This window comes from Falco punctatus, assembly GCF_963210335.1.
Source record: "Falco punctatus genome assembly, chromosome: 1".
NCBI lineage: Eukaryota > Metazoa > Chordata > Aves > Falconiformes > Falconidae > Falco > Falco punctatus.
This window is the reverse complement of record NC_137580.1, coordinates 59,091,693-59,112,207: the sequence shown is the minus strand read 5'-3', so window position 1 is coordinate 59,112,207 and position 20,515 is coordinate 59,091,693. Positions and strand designations below refer to the sequence as shown.

The window sequence follows — 20,515 nt, the reverse complement described above, 5'->3', positions numbered from 1 at the left end:
TTAGTTAAAAACTATTCAAGCTGTACATCTGTCAAACGTTTTACTGGGAGATGGAAAAGCTCAGGTAAGTACCCAGAACACTAATTGGCTTTTAACAGCAGTAGGTTTTGGCACAAGTACAAAAATAGTATTTACTGTATTTCAGTCTCTGACTAGTTTAGCTCACAATTAGCTTTTTGGCTTTTGCTGAAAATGTAGCAATGCTTGTTTTCCTCATCAGTTCTATGAAAATAAACAGAAGTTGTGGGGATGAAAACGACTGTTCTCAAAGTCTTTACTATTACAGTAACAGAAAGCCTGACCAAGTTACTAAGTAAAGATACAACAATCAACTGTAAAGAAAAAAGTTGAGAAATTACAGGTATTTAGAACTGTTTAAAATATTTCAAAATGTTTAATGAACTTCAGCGGAATCTAAATTTCAATTTAACTGAAAAAAATCCATGAGGGAAAACTATTTAATATCTAAATAAGAAGGGCACTATTCACTTGTTATGAAAATTTGAGCAAATGAACAGTACATAAACCCCCAAAAATATAATTAGTCTTTGTGGCATTGCAAAAACTACTGAAGCCACATTTTATAGAAATAATGAATGAAAAACTCCCTGGTTTTGTAAAAAAAATCATGGATATAGATCTGTGTACTGCAAAATTTATAATTTATATACAAATGCAAAACAAGTGATGCAAATTGACTTATCTTGCTCTCAGAAGTAATTCTGTTCTGCAAAACCATTAAAAGCAAAGGAAAATATTGTATTATAGCAAATTGAATTTGCCTTTGCTGCTTACCCTTTCATAATCCATGCTTTTGGATGTCAGCTGTCGAGACAGAAGTTCTTTGTTAGACTCAAGTTTCACACAGAGTTCCCTTACGGAAGCCAGGTCCGCCAACACAGAAGACTTATCCTGATTTTCACGTTTAATATCCTCTTCCAATATGGACATATTTTTTGTAATGGAGGAGATCTGAGATTCATATGCTTGATGCGCAACGATATGCTAAACAAAGACAAATATGGATACCCATTCAATGTTAAATGTTGAGTTAACAGTTTTCTGTTGAGTAACAGGGTTTTAATACATTTTTCCCCCCTTCAAAATTAACTTTCCCTATAAAATTGACTTTATATCACATTCCTTTCCTCTTTTCTACCTAAACCAAAGCTAAGAACAACTAATAAACCACTTATGCAATTTTTAATCACCATCATCTTAAAAAATTATACAAGTACCGTGTAAGAGTGGAATAAGGCTGGACTCCAGCTTCAGAAGAGAATTAGAAGCTTAAAACCCCCAAAACACAATCTATTTTTCACTCAGCTTAAAATATTGAACTCTAACTTTTTTTAGGCTAATTAAAAGCATGACACAATATATGGTCAATCCACAACTATTTTACTCCAAAACTTCCTTGATCTCCATGAAGTTATTGCTTCTAAAATATAAACCTCATTATTTTTTATGCTATTGGTTGAGTTTTCAGAATTATGGAATCCTGATTCTGAATTTGGACTACTACACCAGATTTACTTCAGCCAACAATGCTTCAAATACATTTCTTTGAAGCTTTGAATGAGTAAGAACCAAGCTTACAAAATACCCATAAAGCTAGCTGACAAAAATATTCATAAAGCTATATGCTAATATTTTGAAGCAAGTAAACTGAAGGTTCTTACAGAGACAATAATATAACAGCAATTATCACCCAACAGAAGAGATCTAAGTATTAAATCTAAGCATTAAAATATATGCTGTGATTCTAATTTTGAGAAAGCAGGGAAGGGAGAAGCAAAGTACATATAACCAACATCAGTTACAGTTTCAAAAAAAGCAGCGTTCACATTTGAAGCATTCACACATAGAAATTAATTTCCCATTAAAGCATTAAAAAGAGTATGTTGACTTCATTAAAGCACCACTTTCCTTGACAGAATTTCATTGCACAAGTTATTACCCCTTGAATCTCTTTTTCCAGAAGTTCAACTCTCTCCTGAAGATGTCTCCGATCTGTATCTACAGAAAGGAGTTCAAGTCGTATTGAGCTGCTTTCTCCTTCAGCTTGATGAGCCTTCATTTCCCAGTCTTCAGCTTGTGTATGGAGCATTCGGAACTTCTCTAACAATTCTTGGTTTTCTTTTTCCTAGATGAAACAGAAAGTCACTTTACAGTGATGAACTGACCTTTAAGTTGCTTGATCTTATTTCATGCCTACTCCCGACAAAATCTCCACCCCACCCACCCCCACCCCAAAAGTAGACCTTTCTCCATTTTATTAATCCCAGCATCTGGCAATTCCTGAAGGGCGTCATCACTTTTGTCAGTCCAAATAATAAATAAATAGTGATGGCATTCAGTTTTATTAAGTGGAAGTATTCACACTTAGCAGTTGTTAATGAGTTTCAAAGCTCCCAGGAGAGTGGTTATTTTGGATCTCTCTGCACTGTCAAGGGTCACACTACTGAGATGTACTGATCCTAGTGCTGTTTTTTCCAAGAAATTCCAGAAAGAGTAAATTGTCAGCTCTTTTACTTACTGCTATCTTACAAATACTTATGTTACAGTAACGCCTGAAAGACTGACAACCTATTTGGGCACATACGCCTAAGTAGTGTATTGTAAAAGTACAAAATTGCAAGCTTTAATGCTTACAAGTTATGCTGTGATAGAATAAGTGCTATCTGTGAATTTTAATTTGGCCCAAGTGCAAGTGCATACTATAAGGCAGTGATTTTTATTTATTTTTTTCTTTATTTAGCTTCATTCCCTTCTTCCTCTGTTCATGTAATGCACAGTGGGATAAGCATGTTGCTAGTATGAATCACATTTATTTAAAGAGGAAGGCTACTGGTTTTGAAATTCCTTCTGTGTTTCCTGCAGCACTTGGAAGGTGCAGACAGAATGAGGCAGGGCATTAAGAAGCAGAAATTCATGATTAAGCAAGTGAACACTGTGCAGAAAAGTAAATCCTTGTTCCCACAGGCAACATCTGGATGCAAAAGTAGACAAATTCCTGAAACCAACCTTTTGTAATTGATTGGTCACTGGCTGTACATGCTACAGTTTCTTGGTACCTGACATGAATAACTGGATTCTTATTTTCCAAAGATCCACATCTTTAGCTGAAGTGCTTTAGACATATGTTATAAAATTCTTAAACACTAAACTTCAAGTGTCTCAAATTGAGAGTTCTAAGCTAATACACTACTGACCTTGATTTTTTTGCTATGCTTTAGCTTCTACTTGTAAAAAGTTGAATTTACATGCATTCATCTAGACATGCAAGTCAAAGTCAGATCAAAACTCATTCTTTCTTATTCAAAGTCACATAATAAATTTGCCAGTTCATGTTGTCTTGACATATAATCATTTAAAACAAATAGATTTAAGTTTCAATTCACACACATCACACTTCTGAATCAAAGTATCAGGACAAAACACATTTAACAAGAGCACTGTTTTGTCGGTACGGCAAAAACTCTGAACTCTACATTCATAGAGAACACATTCCTCCCATGTGCTATTTTTACACTTTTCTGCAGAACTACATACAAAATTTCTGGTTTTAAAAAGTGCAAAATATTAAAAACCATCATATAAGCTGCTTGATGCCTACAACTGTGAAAGAGTACCAGATATTTACTAGTTGCCTTATTGAAACTCAAAGCAAAACAACATTCAAACATGATTTGTTTGTCATTCTCAAGTGTTATGGCCAACTGAAAATAATCAATGAAATTGTGATGTGCCAGAATTTATTAGTGCTTCAGGTATAATAAGGTTTTATATGAATGCACTAGTAGCTTGAAACACTGCACAGGAAAGAAGGAAAAAAAGAAGGAAATGGGACAGGCAGGTAGAACGGGACCCAACCCATACATTTCTTACTTTGACTGTTGTATCCTAATGATAACGTGCTATACTCTAAAATTAATGGATTTATTGAAAGCAGTAATAACTGCCTACAGATTATAGTTTTACCTTTGAAGCCATCAAGGTCTCAAATCTGGAAACTTCAGTTATATAATTATGAACCCTGGTTTTCATTTCTTCTTTTTCACGTATCGCATCTTCAAGCTCAGTACTGATAGCCTAAAAAGATTACATAAAGGCAAAACAGTGCATTGGAATAAATTAATCATGATATATTACTGTATCAGACTAAACCAAAGTAATGGCATACGCTCTAGATTTTATTATCTTCTACTTTTTAAGTAATTTAGTCAAATCCCTTTGGGATTTGTAGGGTTCAAAAATATCCTCTATTACCTCATATACACCAAAGAATTTCCCAGGCAAGAATAAACACAGAAAACAATGATTATCATACCAATTCCTAAAATCTGTAGCTTCCCTGATGACACACCCTACTGATCTTTGGAAAATTCAACATATAGATGTTTGGGAGCTGGGATTCTTCTAGCTTTAAGACTCACTGTCCCTGAGCAAATGAAAGTTTTGTGTCACTAGAAAATCAACTTTATAACAAAAGAACATTTATTTTAAAGAAGAATTGCAAGATAAAATAAGTAAATACATTATTAAGATCATATTCAGACATCAAAAATGCACCATAGAATTTGTTTGAAATGTTGGAACTGCTAACTCTGGCCTTCTCAGGTTCAGCTCTCATCTTTCTCCAAGTCCTCTAGCCCACAGAGCCAAAAAGGCAAGTATCACCTTCTATCCTCACTATCAAATGTGGGAGAAATAGAGGATATTGTCTCATTTCTTTCTCTTCTTTCTGTGATATATTAATATTCATTAACACAGCCTTTTCACTTTGTCCCCGATTTAGCATATGCTGAAATCAGTCTGTTTGTCTTTGTGGTAGCCTTCCCAAGCACACTGGGAAAACTTTAGTCAGCACATTATGATAATATTTATTATGGTGCACAAAACCAACTCATTATTCCCCAAACGACATGAGGGATTAACAAGACCGAATGGCTTTCCAATCACTTCAGGCTCTCCAAGCCACGTATCCCAGACCCAGAGAATTCCGAGGAAGACGAGATGGAACAATGATGATTGCGAAGAGTACAAATGGACATACACAATATAAGCCCCTTATGCTGCTGAAAGAACGAGCCTTACACACCAGCAGTTGGTTTAACTTGTGAACCCCTGGAGAACATCTCAAGATGAAGATGTCACAATAATAATAATAATAATAATGATACTCACTTTATTTCACTGAATCTCTCAACTATTTCTGTCTGGCAGAATTTTAATTTAACGCACACCATCAACTTGAAAGAGCTCATCTTTCCATAAAATACTCAATGATACCCTATGGAAACAGGTAGTTCCCCAAGGCATTAAAGATTTTATTTCAATTTTGATTCCATAAGTAATGTAAATTCAAGTCATGCCTTTATAGCATGCACTTCACAAGGAAACTTATTTAGCCATCAGCAGCTGAGAGGGAAGGTAAACCCCCGAACTGGAAAGCCGACTATGAACGAATACATGAACCTACTCAGAGTCCACTGGGCAATCATAACCTACTTCCCACCTGCTTCTTGGTCTAAAGCTACTGACTGGTAGCTGTTAGCAGGGAGGTATATTATGACTCTAAACTAGCAGAGAGCTAAAGAAAGATGAAATCATATAAAACTAATACAAACAGAAATAAATAACATAAAACTCTGCAAGCAGTCAAATAAAGTACCTGAAGAGAATCTCAAAAAAAAAACCAAAAAAAACCCACACCCAACCCAAAAAACCAACCCCTCCCCCCCCAAAAAAAAAGCTGCACTATACAGCTGAACTCTAAGACACCACCCTCACCATGACACCTACCTTACCAATGCAAAGACAATCCAATAAGAACATTTCTCCAGGGAAATAGAAGGCACCTTTGAATTCACCATCTAAAAACCCCATACAACCTTGACACAATGGAAAGGGAACCCCTCCTATTCCCATTGACTGTGCATCCTTACCCATTCCTGAAATCAGGAAACAAATCCAGACTATTCAGGGCTATCATACCTTAAAAATAAGTTTTCTTCAGTCCCTCTGTCTTGTAGTTTTTAAGCCCTCTTATATTTTCTCATCCAACATTAACCTTTCCAAATTCATCAGTGAAAGCAAAGTTCCTGCAGAGCAACACACATGAATGGCAACTGACCTTGCCAGAACTGGAAATTAAAAGCCTGCCAATACCTCTTGACAGCTACCATTGCCAAGGCTCACAGAACACTAACATTAAAACCTACATTCCAAAACACTCTAATTTCAAAACATGGCATACCTCACTCAATACATCCAAGCTTCATGGAAACTAGATGGATGACACTAATGAATTCACTATGCAACAGAACAACTTCAGACGTGCTAGTAATCTCCACCCTCTCCCTTTCACCTGACTAACAACCTGGTATCTGCTTTTGCAGTTTCTTGCACTCTCTCAATAATACCTGATTCACAGATACTAAAACCCATTTTTTACCAAGTACACACCAACTACGAACTGATATAACCAATTAACATAATTTCATTATAGTATAAACAATTATATCCTAGATTTATCTTATTTAGATTTCTTTTTTAACCTGGGGAAGGGTGACTAAACCTTTCAAAAGCTTGTCTGTTTCTCCCCTGCTGTATTGATAATGCTTAAATAATTACTTCTACAATTTCTGCCCAGTTTCTTTTAATATCCCAGTGTTCAAGAAATACCAATAATTAAACATACCGAATCAAAATTAGGGATATAGTAGTTTTGATGTACCGCTATATGTAAACAAGCAATAAATAGTTTAATACTTCAGTGTTATGTACTGGCTTCATACCTGGTTTTCTCTAGCCATTGTAGCTAGGTCATCTTGCAATCTTCTGTTTTCTTTCAGAGCTATTTCCTTTACTCTTCCTGTTTCTGCAAGCTCTACATGGAACGTATCAAGCTGGCGATGTAAGCTAGATATCTCATGGTCTCTGTTGCTCAGCATGTCCTTCATCTGGCTATTAAAAGAAAATCTTATTTAAGTTGTTTCTTCTTATACTATACCACATACTGCTGAAAATGATCAGACATGGATTCTGGATATGCAAAAGCTTATTTATTTATTTTTTTTTTAAAAAAGGGTAATTCATGCTCTCTGAAGGCTGACAAACTGACTAAACAATCTAAAGATGTAAAATGTTAATATGCACAAATAAAGGGGAATGTATCTTCAACTTCAAAGATGTATCTGATAAGCCATATCTTATTTTGCAAACAGGAATTAGATACTTGCATTCATCTGTGTTTGGTAGTGGTTACAGTATGTTAGCCATTGTATATTTTATAAACTATAAGAGATGACAGCTTACTCTTGAAAGACAACAATCAAAAGAGTAAGGAAGAGATTAACCGAAAAGTAGAAATATGTGTGAATTTAAGTGAACTTGTGTTAGTATTCTGCTCCAGATAATTCATGTATCAATGTACCAAATATTCAGTTACATTGGTTGGTCTTCAGATGCTTAAATATTGATGTTTAAATATTTTCTTTTAAAGAGCTATAGTTTTAAAAGTCATACTTAAAAAGATGCAAGGAGAGATCAAACGAAGGTCAGCATAAAACTACATAAATATATTTTAATTAAAGCTGGAAGAATTAGCTTGCCTATAATTAATAAGTGTTCAGCTCTAGGTTTTACCTGGGTCAGTCTCATAATATCTAGTGGAGTACTTAGAATGCTAAAACGCTACTTCTTAACTGAGAATTAAGAAATATTACCAATTTAGGAAAATAAATATAGCCAAACAATTGTTAATAGCTGTCTTAACAGTATCTTAGCAGCCTGCAATATAATTGCAGGGAAAGTTTCTTCAAAAGGTGTGTACATCTTTCTCGACATAGTACATTACTTGACTTAAACAGAATTAACTTAATTTCACCAAAATAACTAAAAAAGCCAGCTACTTTCACTTTAAAACGACTAGATAAAAAAAACACTAAAGACGACATCCTAGTCTTTACTTACTCTGTTGAGGATTCCAGCTCAGAGAGAGTTAAACATAAATGAGCAATTGTTTTTTCCTAATAATAACAATAAAAAAGTTGTATTAGATATTATTACATTGCAGCATAACAGGATACTTTGTTAAAGAACTTGACATTTAAACCTTTATTTTAACCCTTCACCAATAAGTAATTGCATCTTTATACATTCAAATCTCCAAGCATCTTTTCTTTTCTGAGAAAGGATCATCTTGTCATCAAAAAAGCTGGAAGTCAGGTCTAGATTTTGTCACCTCAGTCTAGAACCTTACAACTCAATAAACACCTCCAAGTGCAAACGCAAAAAATACTTCATTTTCTTGGAAGTGTTTAGGGAATACACTAACAATCATAACTAAATGCTAATGAGTTGGCAAATAAGCCTTTATATTGCCTAGGTCTTTATATTGCCTATTGTTTGTGTGATGCCTAGAGCTCTGCACACACTTTGTTATCAAGGCAAAATGTCTTCCTAAAATGTAACTGTTTTAAAAATCCCCAGACGGACTATAAAGTGGTACTTTTACTGCACATACCTTGTTAGCTAAGTTGTCATCTAAGCATGCAATTCTTTCTGTTTTTTCATCTACAGTTTCTTGAAGACTGTCCTTTTCTTTGTCCAAAACAGTAATAGTACTTCTAAGCACATTGACTGCTTCATCCTGGGAAGTGCTCCTCTGGTTTAACCTATCTACAAATCAAAGAATAAGTATTTTCTATTTTATAAACAGGAAATAAGCAGAAAAATCACTAGCGATTACCTATTTTCTCCTCTAGCTTTACAATTTCTTCTTGAGCTGACTGCAGTTCATCCTTTTTTATGGACAATCGGTGCTGTAAATCTTCAACAGACCTCTGGAGTTGGTCATTTAAGAGTCTGGAAAATCAGTATACAGTTGAAAGAAGTTTGGGATCTATTCAGGGTCATCAACTTATGGTTCTTAAGCTGCTTGAAGTGCTGGAACAGTTCCAGTGTAACCTCATGATAGGGTTGTGTCATACCAACCAGCAGCATGAGGCTGTGTCATACTAACCAGTCCTGTCCCTCCCTCTCTGGGAAAGAGAGGGCTATTAAGGATCGCTAAGGCCAACACCACTTGGTTGCTCCAGCCTCCTGGAGCAAGTACACCTCAACACCATTCCAAAGTGGAGCAACTGAACCTCAGTGGAACCACTGTGATCATCTGAAACATTCTCTTCCTCTGATTTCTGTTATTCCTCATCATGTAGCTCTTGCTACTTACATCTTTTGACTCTGCATTATAAAGGTTTTGATATGTAGCTCATAGCAGTGAGTATCAGCCACACCACATTTTAAGAAGCAATCAAATTGACAGCTACAGTTCTGATCCTACTTTTAAGACATACAGAGCCCGAAAGATATATGAAACCATCTACCTACATGGTTGTTTTGCTTAGCAAGAAATATCAATGACCTAGGGGAAAAAATTCAAAACAAAACTCCTATGTAATTTAATAGATTAGTTACAAAACAGGTCAGAAAATAAAAATGCCTCTGAAGTGGGATCGCACAAAAGCTAGAAAAGCTTTTCATTTTACAAACCCCCACCAATTTGGAATACAGCATTATCTGCAGATAAACATTGCTCTCACTCAATTTTAGACTGAAAATTTAGGGGAGGGGTGGTGGAATACAGCTATAACAAATTGCTACGATGCAAAAAGAAGAACCAAATGCTGACATGACTGTAGCCCTACTCCTTATCTCCTCATTTTTACAATATCAATGCTTTCTAAAATTATAAGGAAGCTAACAAAATCTTTCACTTTTATGAATGTTGTCACAATTTTATCAACAAATACACTAACTGATTTATTATCAGCCTTCTCCATGCCATTGGGAGCATTAGATGAACTCCAAGGCCTGTTTCTCAGCTTTGGTTCTTCATGGTTATCCACCCTGCTATTTTACTGTTACACAGTGCAGTACATTACTGTTTGGGGGTGGGGGGGAGGGTGGCCAGTGAGCCACAGACCCTGGTTTCCCTTGTAAAACATACAAAAGATCTCATCTACAGCATTACCTATCCTGTAGTGCTCTCTTGCATCAAAGGCACTCATTTCCACCTAAACCAAATACCAGATCTCCAAATTTCTGCCCAGATTTATTCAATACTCTGTTTCCACTTTCTCTAAGCCTTCTTGTTCCATCACATTTAGAACAACTTTAAAAGAGTGCAGCAATGATCCTGCAAGTCTAAATAGTCCTTAAAAATACATGGGTATACTTAATCCTCCAGTTCTAAGCAAGTTGGTCAAATCCCCACAGACTATGTCTATGGATCGTAAGATGTCAACTCTCAAAACTGTAGTATGTGTGTGCATATGTATTAGTGTATGAAAGAGAGTGACACAAGGAAACCAGCTCAGGTAAAAGGCCATTACAGAATGACTCCATGAACCACTCAGCTGTGGAATATCAATGCCTAATGCTTGGCATAAAATTTTCAGTATCACTGACAACTCTGTAAAATTGGCAGTTTGCTCCTACTGCTGCAGTTTGCAAAGGCATCTGTCTTCCTTTTAACAACAAGCCATTGGAAATCCTTTTAGAAATCTTCTGTTCCATTACATTCATGAGCAGACAACATGTTTGTTAGAGGAAACAATTCTAGAAGGAGGAGAAAATTTTCATTCACAATTAGCCATAAAAATTACCAGTATATGTGGTCATCAAATAAGTCCAAGAGGAGCTTGCCCTGAAAAGCCAACCACAGCACTTTCCTTACTCCTATTTACTTTTCCTTAAGACAAAAACAGCACCAAGTGGTTTTTAAAATACTTCATGGTCTTTTCCAGGAACTCAACTCTGCTATACATACAGTTATAGAACAAACAGAATTATGTTAGCATCTGTGAAAGGCCACCACATTTTGTATTAGACTTACTGAAGTGAGCAAATCTCAGCCTTAAATTGAGAGGAATCATCAGATGTTTGGGCAAGTTTACCGGACTTCAATTTTAATTCATTTTCCAAAGAGTTTATTCTTTCTTTCAGGACAGAAACTGTAGTCTTTAGTTCACATCTTTCCATCTCAAACTGCAATTTAAAAAAAATAACCATGTATGTTATTGTTGTAGAAAGCTATCACAACTTTGGCAAATTTAAGCTGAAAATAGTTAACAAAATTAATTGATTGGAAAGTGCATCCTATTTTAGTAGTAGTAAAAGCTTACTTCCTAAAAATGAACTTACTCCTTGAATATTATTCTCCAGTTCTAAAATATCATGCTGCATCTTTGATTTTTCAAGGTTAGCTGCTTCTTGCTGAATCTGAGACAGAAATATAGAATTACATGTGATAAGATACATGTTTGACAAACGTTTTTAGATTTAACCATAGAAATTTAAGCTTAATATTTAAGAAAACATTGCTCTACATTCTTAGTTGGATGACCAAATGCCAAGTTCTTTCCATAAAACCACAAAGCATTAGCTGAATACACATCACTGAGTTTGGCTTTGGTTGTTTGAGGGGGTTTTGTCTGTTTTAAAGAAAAAGCGTATTTATATCACAAATTAATATTTGTGAGTTACTGTAGAAAAGCTACTGAGCTACAGGTCAATATTAAAGGTTGCTAGCATATATACCTTAGTGTTCTAAACTGTTTGAAAATAATTTACGAGATTATCATTAATATGAAATATAAAACAGACTGCAAAGATAACTGGTCTTTCCCCAAGTCTACGAAGAAACTTTTGTTAAATGATTTTTCTCTGACTTCTATGCATACATGTGGTGAAACTATTAAACCAACTCTCAAAACCTCCTAGAAATGCCTGAGGTAAGTGTTTTTGTACAGGTATTTCAAAGTGGCACATACACAAAATGTTGGTAGTCACCTACGAGAAGAAAGGATGGAGCTGGAAACATTTCTTCCACTGCATGCACATGCTTTAAGCAAAGAGGTCAGAGTTACCACCACTGCATTCAGATACACTGCAGTTCTCTTATTGCGGCAGTAAATCAAACTATGGAAACGTTTATCATACAATCACCTTGACTTATGTTGTCTTTGGATCAGTCCATTAATAAGATTTTAAATGTCTGAATTTTCAAGACATTTTAAAAACCTGTATGTATTATATTAATAAGCCAATAAAGAAGTCAAGGAAACCCCCCTGAAGTCATATGCTCTTGACTACACCAAATAAGACATTAATGCACATTAATACCAGACATCAAAATGTCAGAGTAACAGGAAAATTATTGCATTAACAAATACTGTTTTAAAAGGTAAAAATAATGAAACTTAGATTGCTATGAATTTATGTTTGATGGTTCAGTTATGACATTTAAAAAATACTCTGCTACAAAAATGCAACAGTAAGTAAAGATTAGTGAATATGAAAAAGTCCATAAAGTCCCCAGTTTGCAGGATGAGAACCGTATGTAACTGTGTTCTCCCCCCTATTTTTTTTTTTTTTTTTTGCTCAAGCAATAGCCACTCATGGCGGTCACGATGGCTGCATCCAGCTTAAGCTGGACTCTGGGGAGACAGATAACATAATAGCTAAGGGCTATAAATCTTGCTCAACAGCTGAGGCTAGTTGAATGCACACCAAACGAAATGCAGTTAGTATGCAAATATGATCTTACTCCATAACTAGGGAACAGTCCAGGGCCCACTGAGGTCTCCTGCATGGCAACAGGCTGCATGCCAGGATCTCACCTTGAGTAAGGATGCCTCTCAAGGTTACTCCTTGAGGCTGAGAGAATCCTTATCACATCAGATACTCAGTAAGTGAATTGGGAATAAGAGCGCTGAAACTTTGATATCTAAGTGATATAAAGGATTGATTGCAGGTATATAATCCTTTAGTCATAAACTGTTGACCAAGTCTGGTTCCAGCCATATCTAAACTCCTCTCTGAGAAGTTTAGAATGCAAGGGGGTCCTTTTTGAACCCCACAACTCAAGAGGCACAGGGACACACAAGCATCTTTGAAGTACTGCATACAGACAAAAATATTCTGTGGTTGGGGTTTCATAGTTAGGTTCTTCACACAAGGTGATGCCACGGTTGCCCTCAGGTTCCTACCCCGCCATCCCCACCTAGGAACTCAGTTTACAAGGATAATTTTGACAATTCATCAAGTTCTTTCAAATGAGTTTGAAGCTGGTTAAGTTCAAAAGTTACTAAAAAGGAGAACTGACAGACAGCTAGACACAAACATGGCATTACTGTGTAAGCTTTCCATATAGCCACCTCACTACAAGCAACAAAGCTACAAAAGCTCACCTTTAGTTTTTCTCTGAGGCTTTCTTTTTCTGCCATTAGTCTTCTAAAGTCGGTCAGTGCAACATCTCTTTCTTCTTCCACATGACGTTGAGAAACTAAATTATGTTTTGCTTCTTTTCTCATCCTGTTCAATTCATCCTGAGACTTTAAAAGATTATTTGTCAGCATACATGGATTGCAATTAATATAGCATATACACTAACAAAAAACCCACATTTCAATGCTGTTATTACAATAGAAGTGCTATTATAGCCTTATTTTTCCCTAAATAACTAAAATATACTCCCTAAATCATGCAGTGGCATGACAACTTATGCTGCCAACATACTCATCATCCTTTTACTGTTCCAAGTATAGCCTGTATCCTTACCCAACTTTCTCATGCATTCTATAGATTATTTCCCCAATCTTTCTCATTTCCAAATGCCAGTACAGTAAGTTATAATGGCTTTGAAGTTCATACACTAACTTAATACTACAATTTAATTTTATTAAACAAGTAATAAAAAAATAGATATTATTATTGGTTGTATTCTAGTAGGTCTATACTCCTTAAGTTCTATTAGAAAGAGAAGTTTTCACACTGTAAATAAGCCACAGTATAACAAGTGTTAATCGGTTGTTTCAATGCCAATTATAACCAATCTCTTCTTACCTGCTCATAAAGAACATTTAACCTATCTCTTTCTGCAGTCAACAATTTAACATTGGATTGAATTTCTATCATGTGTTTTTCAAATCTGTCTAACATGGAACGCAGCTCATCTCTTTCTCTGATGATCAATTTAAGATCTTCACTCTGCAAAGTGATCAATAAAATTTATGTTAAAATATGCTAATTAAAATAGTTGGATAATTAACATCAAAAAAGAACAAACTCACACTATCAGTAATACATGAAAAATACATATGTAATAAGCTTCAATTGCAAGAAAAAGCCTGACATTGGTGGTATAATTTAAACAATAAGAACTAACCATTAAGGAGAAAAAGCAAAACAGCCAACAATAAGATTTCAACTTTTTTCTGTTCATCATCTAGTTTTATTTATTTCAAACAAACTGATCTATAATTAATCAATATGTTACTGTAAAATGCGAATAGGAAAATAAAACGCAAGGTCACAGTTAATTTTTTTATTTCAAGAACGTAATTTAAAACACTAGTACAATAACTTACTGCTTCAGAATTTGAAAATACATTTGATAGCTCCTTCAATGGTGCTACAGTATTTCCATTATTTTTTCAGCTTGTCTTGACAGCAGGAACTTTACCTTCTCTGGAATCCTACGGCTTGGGCTAGGCCTTCGTTTTATCATTTCCTGAAGATATTCTAATTCTCGCTTATAATAATCTCTGTCGTCTTCTAAAGTCTTTACAAATGCATCTAGACGAGATGGAGATTTGTCTCCTAGGGCTATACCATATTCTAATCTCATTCTTTCTATTTCTAGGACAAGTTCTCGTTCTGCAGAAAATAAAAATAAAAACAACTGTATAGGAACCTCATGAATTTCCACAAAGACGTGCATTTGGAAGGGACTGACTCCCAGTAACCATCTGGGCAGCCAATCTGCTGAAAAGGATGTAGAAGTCCTGGACGACAGTAGGCAAAATGAGCGAGTAGCATGCTTTGGAACCAATAGAGGACTAACAGCATATTGGCTACATCAATGGAAACACAGTCCAAGGGATGCAATTATTCCCCTTTTCTTAGCACTTATTAGTCATATTTACAATACTGTGTTCAGTTCCCCCCCGCCCCCAGTACAAGAAAGATGTTGATAAACTTGAGTGAGCCCAGGGGAGGCCCTTCAAGCTGGTCAGGGACCAGAACAGTTGCCCTGTGGGGAAATGGCTGAGGGAACTGGGCTTGTTCAGCCTGGAGAAGAGCTGGGGACCCAAAAGCAGACTGACAATACCAAGAAGGGGTTAGATAACACAGAGTCCGTTTCATCACAGAGGTGCACAGTAGGTTAAAAAGGAACAGTAACTGCTACAGGCAATGACAAGCAATATAGGGAAAAAATTTTTTTACTCTGAGAATAAACGAACACTGGAATGGGTTGCTTAAGAGATGTTGTGGAATCTCCATCCCTGGAGGTTTTCAAGATCAACTGTATAAAGCTTTTAAGAAACACAGCCTGAATTCACTCAGAAAGACAGAGAATAAAAACAGTTTTGGACAAAATAAATTATTTGGTATGAAACTGCCACAGCATTAGTATTAGGATGTCCTATGGGATCCCAGTAAAAAGTCAACTTTCAGTTCTAACATACAGAATGAAAACATTTCCGTGACAAGTTTTCACTTCAATCCTGACTGAAGACCTATAGTCTCCTTTTAATTCACATGTATCAAGTCTTTTAGTATTATTGACTGTATCTTAAATAGGTAAGGTTTTCTCTTTCAAAAATTATAGGAGGATAATTTACAGGAACCTACATTTGATGATTTACCTTTTATTTCTAAGTTCTCTGTTTTTTCTGTCAGTCTTTGTTTTTCTTGCCCAAGCTGGTTTAACAACAGTTCAAGATTCTCTTTATCATCTGCTTTTCTAAAGAGCTCCTCACTCAGTCTCTCGTTCTCCCTATGACATGAGCACAACTCCTGAAGTAACAAGTATTATTACAAAAATTAGAAGTGCCAATAGAGACATTTGGAAAAAATTATTTAACATTTTGTTAAAACTTTTAATACTTAACACTGTTTACTTCTGTTCAATCTGGACATTTTGTGCTTGAACATTTGTTAAAGGCCATCATTTTTATATTACTTTTTATTACACCGAAGTAAGCATTACTTTAGACATAGTTTGCGATCAGTAACAAAACAAGACCAACCCTTGTTTAAATGAAAACAACAACCAGAAGGATAGTGGGATACAAACATGGAAAAAAGTAATACTTAAAGCAAGAAATAATTTTTAATGGCATTTAGTTACACTGTTGGTGTGGAAGTACATCACAATACGGCATTTCAGTCAACCCAGCGCTACAGCTAATCAAATGCTATTGGGCATGTCTTTCCTATAATCAGATGTGCTGAAAATGAAATATTTTTGTATTTTCAAGTTCACTAGAAAAACTAAAACACTCAACTAATACACAACTTGCTGTATGCTGGAAAGAGTTTGGTTTTCAAGGAATTGATAATCCTGATGTTCTTCATCTAGGCTACTATGTTTTGTTTCTGAGTTCGCCAACTAGTGCCTAATTATTCACATGCTGATTAAGAGACAAAGTAGTTTCTAAATCAAGAAAATCCTCTAGGATGTCATAACTCATTTGTGGCAAAAAAGATTATGTCATGGAAATTACAACTTCAGATAGCAGAAATAAGGAAGTGTACAATAAGGATGTAGTCAACCACACTGTCTACTGAGGTTTCTTTCAGTTTATTTTTGCAACAACATAACATAGCTTCTCTAGCTCTTTCATTTATTAATTGGTAATTACAGTAGAGTTTTGGGATACTATAAAAGTTCTATTGTTAAATTGTTAATTTTAATAATAAATGAAAGAATCACGTGGATGACAGTAAAAATGCTACAAACAAGATCTGAAAGTATTTTTACTTACTGATTTAAGCCTTATTATTGTTTCTTCAAGTTCCTGTGTTTCACCCTGTCTTCTTTCAATTTCTTTCTATGAAACAAAATTAACCTGTATGTTAAAAGTTACATATTCAAAGTAACAATTCATTTGTTACAAAAAAATTAAGGAAACAGACTATCTTTGTAAGAAATAAAGTCTAATTAATTTCTTGTAATCTGCTGAATTTTAAGTAGTAAAGCTCCTATGAACTTAAAGCATGAAAATGCGGTAGTATACACACCCGTGCTCTTTGAAGCACAGTAATTACATAAATCACTGCATGACTCCTCATAGAAAAAAAAAAACAACCTCCAAACTCAGGCATCACTGTTGCAAACATCCATTTCCTATCAATAGTTTAGTATCTCAGAATTTTATTTCATAGCAAGCTAACAGAAGGAAGACAGATTACCTTTTAACTAAACTCATCTCACCTAATACAGTAAAGAGAAAAAATTGCTGTGATAAATCATTTTTAGTGAGAAATTCTGTATTAGATTAAGTACACTGGGAAAAATATCTTTTTAACCTTCCTTTACAAGCCAATAGGTCATTTGTTAGAATTAAAGCGTTCAAAGCCACCTAAAAGCTGAGCAGATCCTTCACACTGTTAGTGATTACCTTTGCTTCTCCTATTTCCTTATCTGCAGTTTTGAGCACAATTTCCTTGTGTCTTTCCAACTGCTGTGCCAAGTGGTCTATTTCATTCAGTTCTTGACACAGTTCTTCATTTTTATTGCTTAAATGCACTACCTCACTAGTCACATTTTGTTTAGTGTCCAAGAGGTCTTGAATGCGCTTTTCAAGTTCTTTGTTTGTTTGCTGAAGATATTCAACCTGAAAGATAGTTTTCACGAAAATATTAATATGTATTGTTAAACTAGGTAGCAAAAGTTCCTCTCAATCTTCTGAAATACAGTATCTTTGTATCTATGGTAAAAAAGGGACAACTTCTTAAAAATGGAAAGATTTTCTGGTTTTAGGACTTAATGCTTATCAACATGAAAAAATATGATTTTATAAAGATGCAAGGTGAAGACTACACTGTTCATTATCTTGTCTCCAAAACCTGAGGTTTATTCTGAAAACAAAGTACTGAAAAGCAGAGATCTGTATAGAAACCTTTCTTGGGCATCAGTATGGTAGACCCAGTGCACTCAAGAGTGTCCCTAAATTTCACAAGATACGAGGACACATTCTTTTCTCCACCTTTGTAGTATGTTTGCTAGGCTTAGTCTCACTGTTACTCCTTCATGGAAGTGAAGATTTACAAGTTAGATTCCCAAAACCTATCTCGCCCCCAACATATCTCAGCACCTTAAACACATCCTCAGAAATCCTGCTCTACATTGTTTTTTCCAGTACACCTTTCCCTCAAAGTAAAGAGAGGCAGGCAGCTTGGAGTATCTTGAAAGAATTAAGGTAACAGAGGTGTTCCACTTCCCTCTCCACACGACTTTCCCCAAAACTCCAGAAAGGAGTATTACTGTAGAGCCCTCTCATAGTCATGAAGATAGAGATATTCATCCATTTATTGTGATAGAATAAAAGCGGTAAACTGGTACTGAGCCTGAGCAGATAGTCTTGGTGGCCCAAACCCAGCTTTATGCAGTTCTGGGCTCACTGTCTACAATCAATCTGTGTTCAGCACGAATTCCTAATCCAGGATCACTGAACACAGCTGTGCTGCTTCCAAGATATCGCTCATTCTGTATTTTTGCAAAATGAAATTTTGAACCTAACCTACTAGGTTCTGTAACATGGCTCTCATGCCACTGTACCTCATGCACAATCATTACACAAAACATCTAACTCAGCTGGAAAAAACAGAGAATTGATGGTACAAATCCAGAGATTGATTTATCCATCTTCATAATTTTTTTACTTAATCTGTACTCAAGCCTGTCCTGTATTATTTTTTTTAAAATCCTCATTCTGAGATCAATACTGAATGCATGCTAATATACACAGTAAACACATAAATCTTTATCCTGAGCTTATCCTTTCCTTGCAAGTCTATGCAGGAGTAAATGTGGGGACCATTTGAATTCAATGAGATAGATTCCCAACTATATGATGAGATTACCTTCAGGACTACTCCTTACCCTAAGTACATACATCATTGTTAGTTCCTAAAACAGAAATGGGGTATGTACCAAAAAAAAAGAGAACGTAGTCAAACTTGGTGAATACAGTGTAAGGTACAGAAATTTTCTGAATACTCTCAGATTAACATTACTGTGTGCAGATATGACTTCACAGAATTCTTTACCAAAACCACTCCAATAGTCTTAAAACAAGAAACAAAATTTCCTTACACAAGAAACACTGCCACCTAAAAAGCAAAACAAGTTAAATTGATTGGGTTTATACCTAATAGCGATTTTTTTAAAGACTTAGAAGTTTTTTTAGATTGCTAGTATTTTTAGTTTTGACTAAACAACAGTAACAAATCCATTACCTGCAAATGCAAATCAGCAATAAGCTTCTCATTACTTTTAGTTCTCGATTCCAGAGAAAGAGCCTCATGAGAACGCCCACCATCCAATGCTAGCACTAGGCGCTCTATTTCTTTGTCTCTTAGCTCAACCTTTGAGGAGAAAAAAAAAAAGGTCTTTGGTATCTTCTACACCATTTAATAGAACTTTCGTTCAAATAAACATCTGTATAACATTCGGTAAAAGTATATGCACCTAGTAATGCAATTTTTATCCTTAAAATCTATTTTTTTTAATTCAGGATTTTTCTGAAAAAAGTGATTTCTTTGAAAGAAAAATAAGTTAATCAAATACAATTTGTGGGGAAAAAACCTGAAACAATTCCTTCTAAATTGTTTTATTGAAGAGAAACCAACAATTTTCATTTAAAGTTAATTTACTGAATGTTGCAAATTAGCTGTCTTTAGACTAGCATTTAAACTTCGGGAAAAAAACTTTTAAATCAGCTAATTTAGTGACTATTTCAGTCACCAAAAAAGAGGGAGTACTAGAAGAGGGAAACCAAGATGTGAAGTGAAAAAAAAAAAAAAAAAAAGAGGATGGTGTCCACTAATCCCCAGACAGTGAAACATATAATAACATATCAACAGTTGATGCAATTCCCTCACTTAAAGACTATATATAATCTTCTCAATCCACTCAAATTATTGTAAAATCTGTTGTTCATAAATTAATTTTCAAAACCTAAAAATTTTAAAAATATAACCAGACAAAACAGTGAAAAAACTTATCTTTATGTAGATCAAATTACTATTTTGGACTAGTTAATCCTTCTGCACTAAAAAACTATAGGCATACATAAATTCTACTTATGATCACAAAGTTTAGCTTATTTAAGGTAATTTTAATACACAAAATATATCAGCAAAAGCAGTGGGCAAGTATTTTATTGTGGCTGCTGTCTCCAAAAGCTGAGGAGAGGAATAGCTCAATGTAGACCAGTTTGAATATTGTATTTCAGAAGCCACACAATGCTTTCCCAACAAGGTTAAAACACAAATTATAATCGAGGCCACTGCAATGGCTACTGCAGCCAAATAATAATAATAAAAAAATCTGTAAACATACCTGTTTGCTATAATTTTTCATTTCACGTCCAGATAGCTCCAGTTTTTCCTGTAGCTCTGTTACTTCTGACTGAAGTTCATGAATTCTGAA

At 35.0% G+C, this 20,515-nt stretch overlaps 1 protein-coding gene across 9 annotated transcripts in view; it reads right to left on the bottom strand.

Annotated features, from left to right (window-relative positions):
* Positions 1 to 20,515, bottom strand: part of CEP135 (centrosomal protein 135) — a 37,274-nt gene that overhangs the window by 5,932 nt on the left and 10,827 nt on the right. For 4 of the 9 annotated variants that reach the window (XM_080385554.1, XM_080385557.1, XM_080385559.1 and 1 more), the window contains exons 6-22: positions 20,426 to 20,510; positions 19,321 to 19,449; positions 17,481 to 17,696; positions 16,845 to 16,910; positions 15,723 to 15,873; positions 14,537 to 14,730; positions 13,918 to 14,061; positions 13,263 to 13,406; positions 11,215 to 11,292; positions 10,907 to 11,058; positions 8,759 to 8,874; positions 8,534 to 8,688; positions 7,981 to 8,036; positions 6,804 to 6,972; positions 3,985 to 4,095; positions 1,961 to 2,146; positions 796 to 1,005 (exon numbers count right to left, since the gene is read on the bottom strand). In XM_080385554.1, coding sequence (XP_080241680.1) covers positions 796 to 1,005; positions 1,961 to 2,146; positions 3,985 to 4,095; positions 6,804 to 6,972; positions 7,981 to 8,036; positions 8,534 to 8,688; positions 8,759 to 8,874; positions 10,907 to 11,058; positions 11,215 to 11,292; positions 13,263 to 13,406; positions 13,918 to 14,061; positions 14,537 to 14,730; positions 15,723 to 15,873; positions 16,845 to 16,910; positions 17,481 to 17,696; positions 19,321 to 19,449; positions 20,426 to 20,510 — 2,362 coding nt within the window. The remainder of the gene's footprint in view (positions 1 to 795; positions 1,006 to 1,960; positions 2,147 to 3,984; positions 4,096 to 6,803; positions 6,973 to 7,980; positions 8,037 to 8,533; positions 8,689 to 8,758; positions 8,875 to 10,906; positions 11,059 to 11,214; positions 11,293 to 13,262; positions 13,407 to 13,917; positions 14,062 to 14,536; positions 14,731 to 15,722; positions 15,874 to 16,844; positions 16,911 to 17,480; positions 17,697 to 19,320; positions 19,450 to 20,425; positions 20,511 to 20,515) is intronic. The other 5 variants (XM_080385560.1, XM_080385558.1, XM_080385556.1 and 2 more) reach the window with 5 other exon arrangements.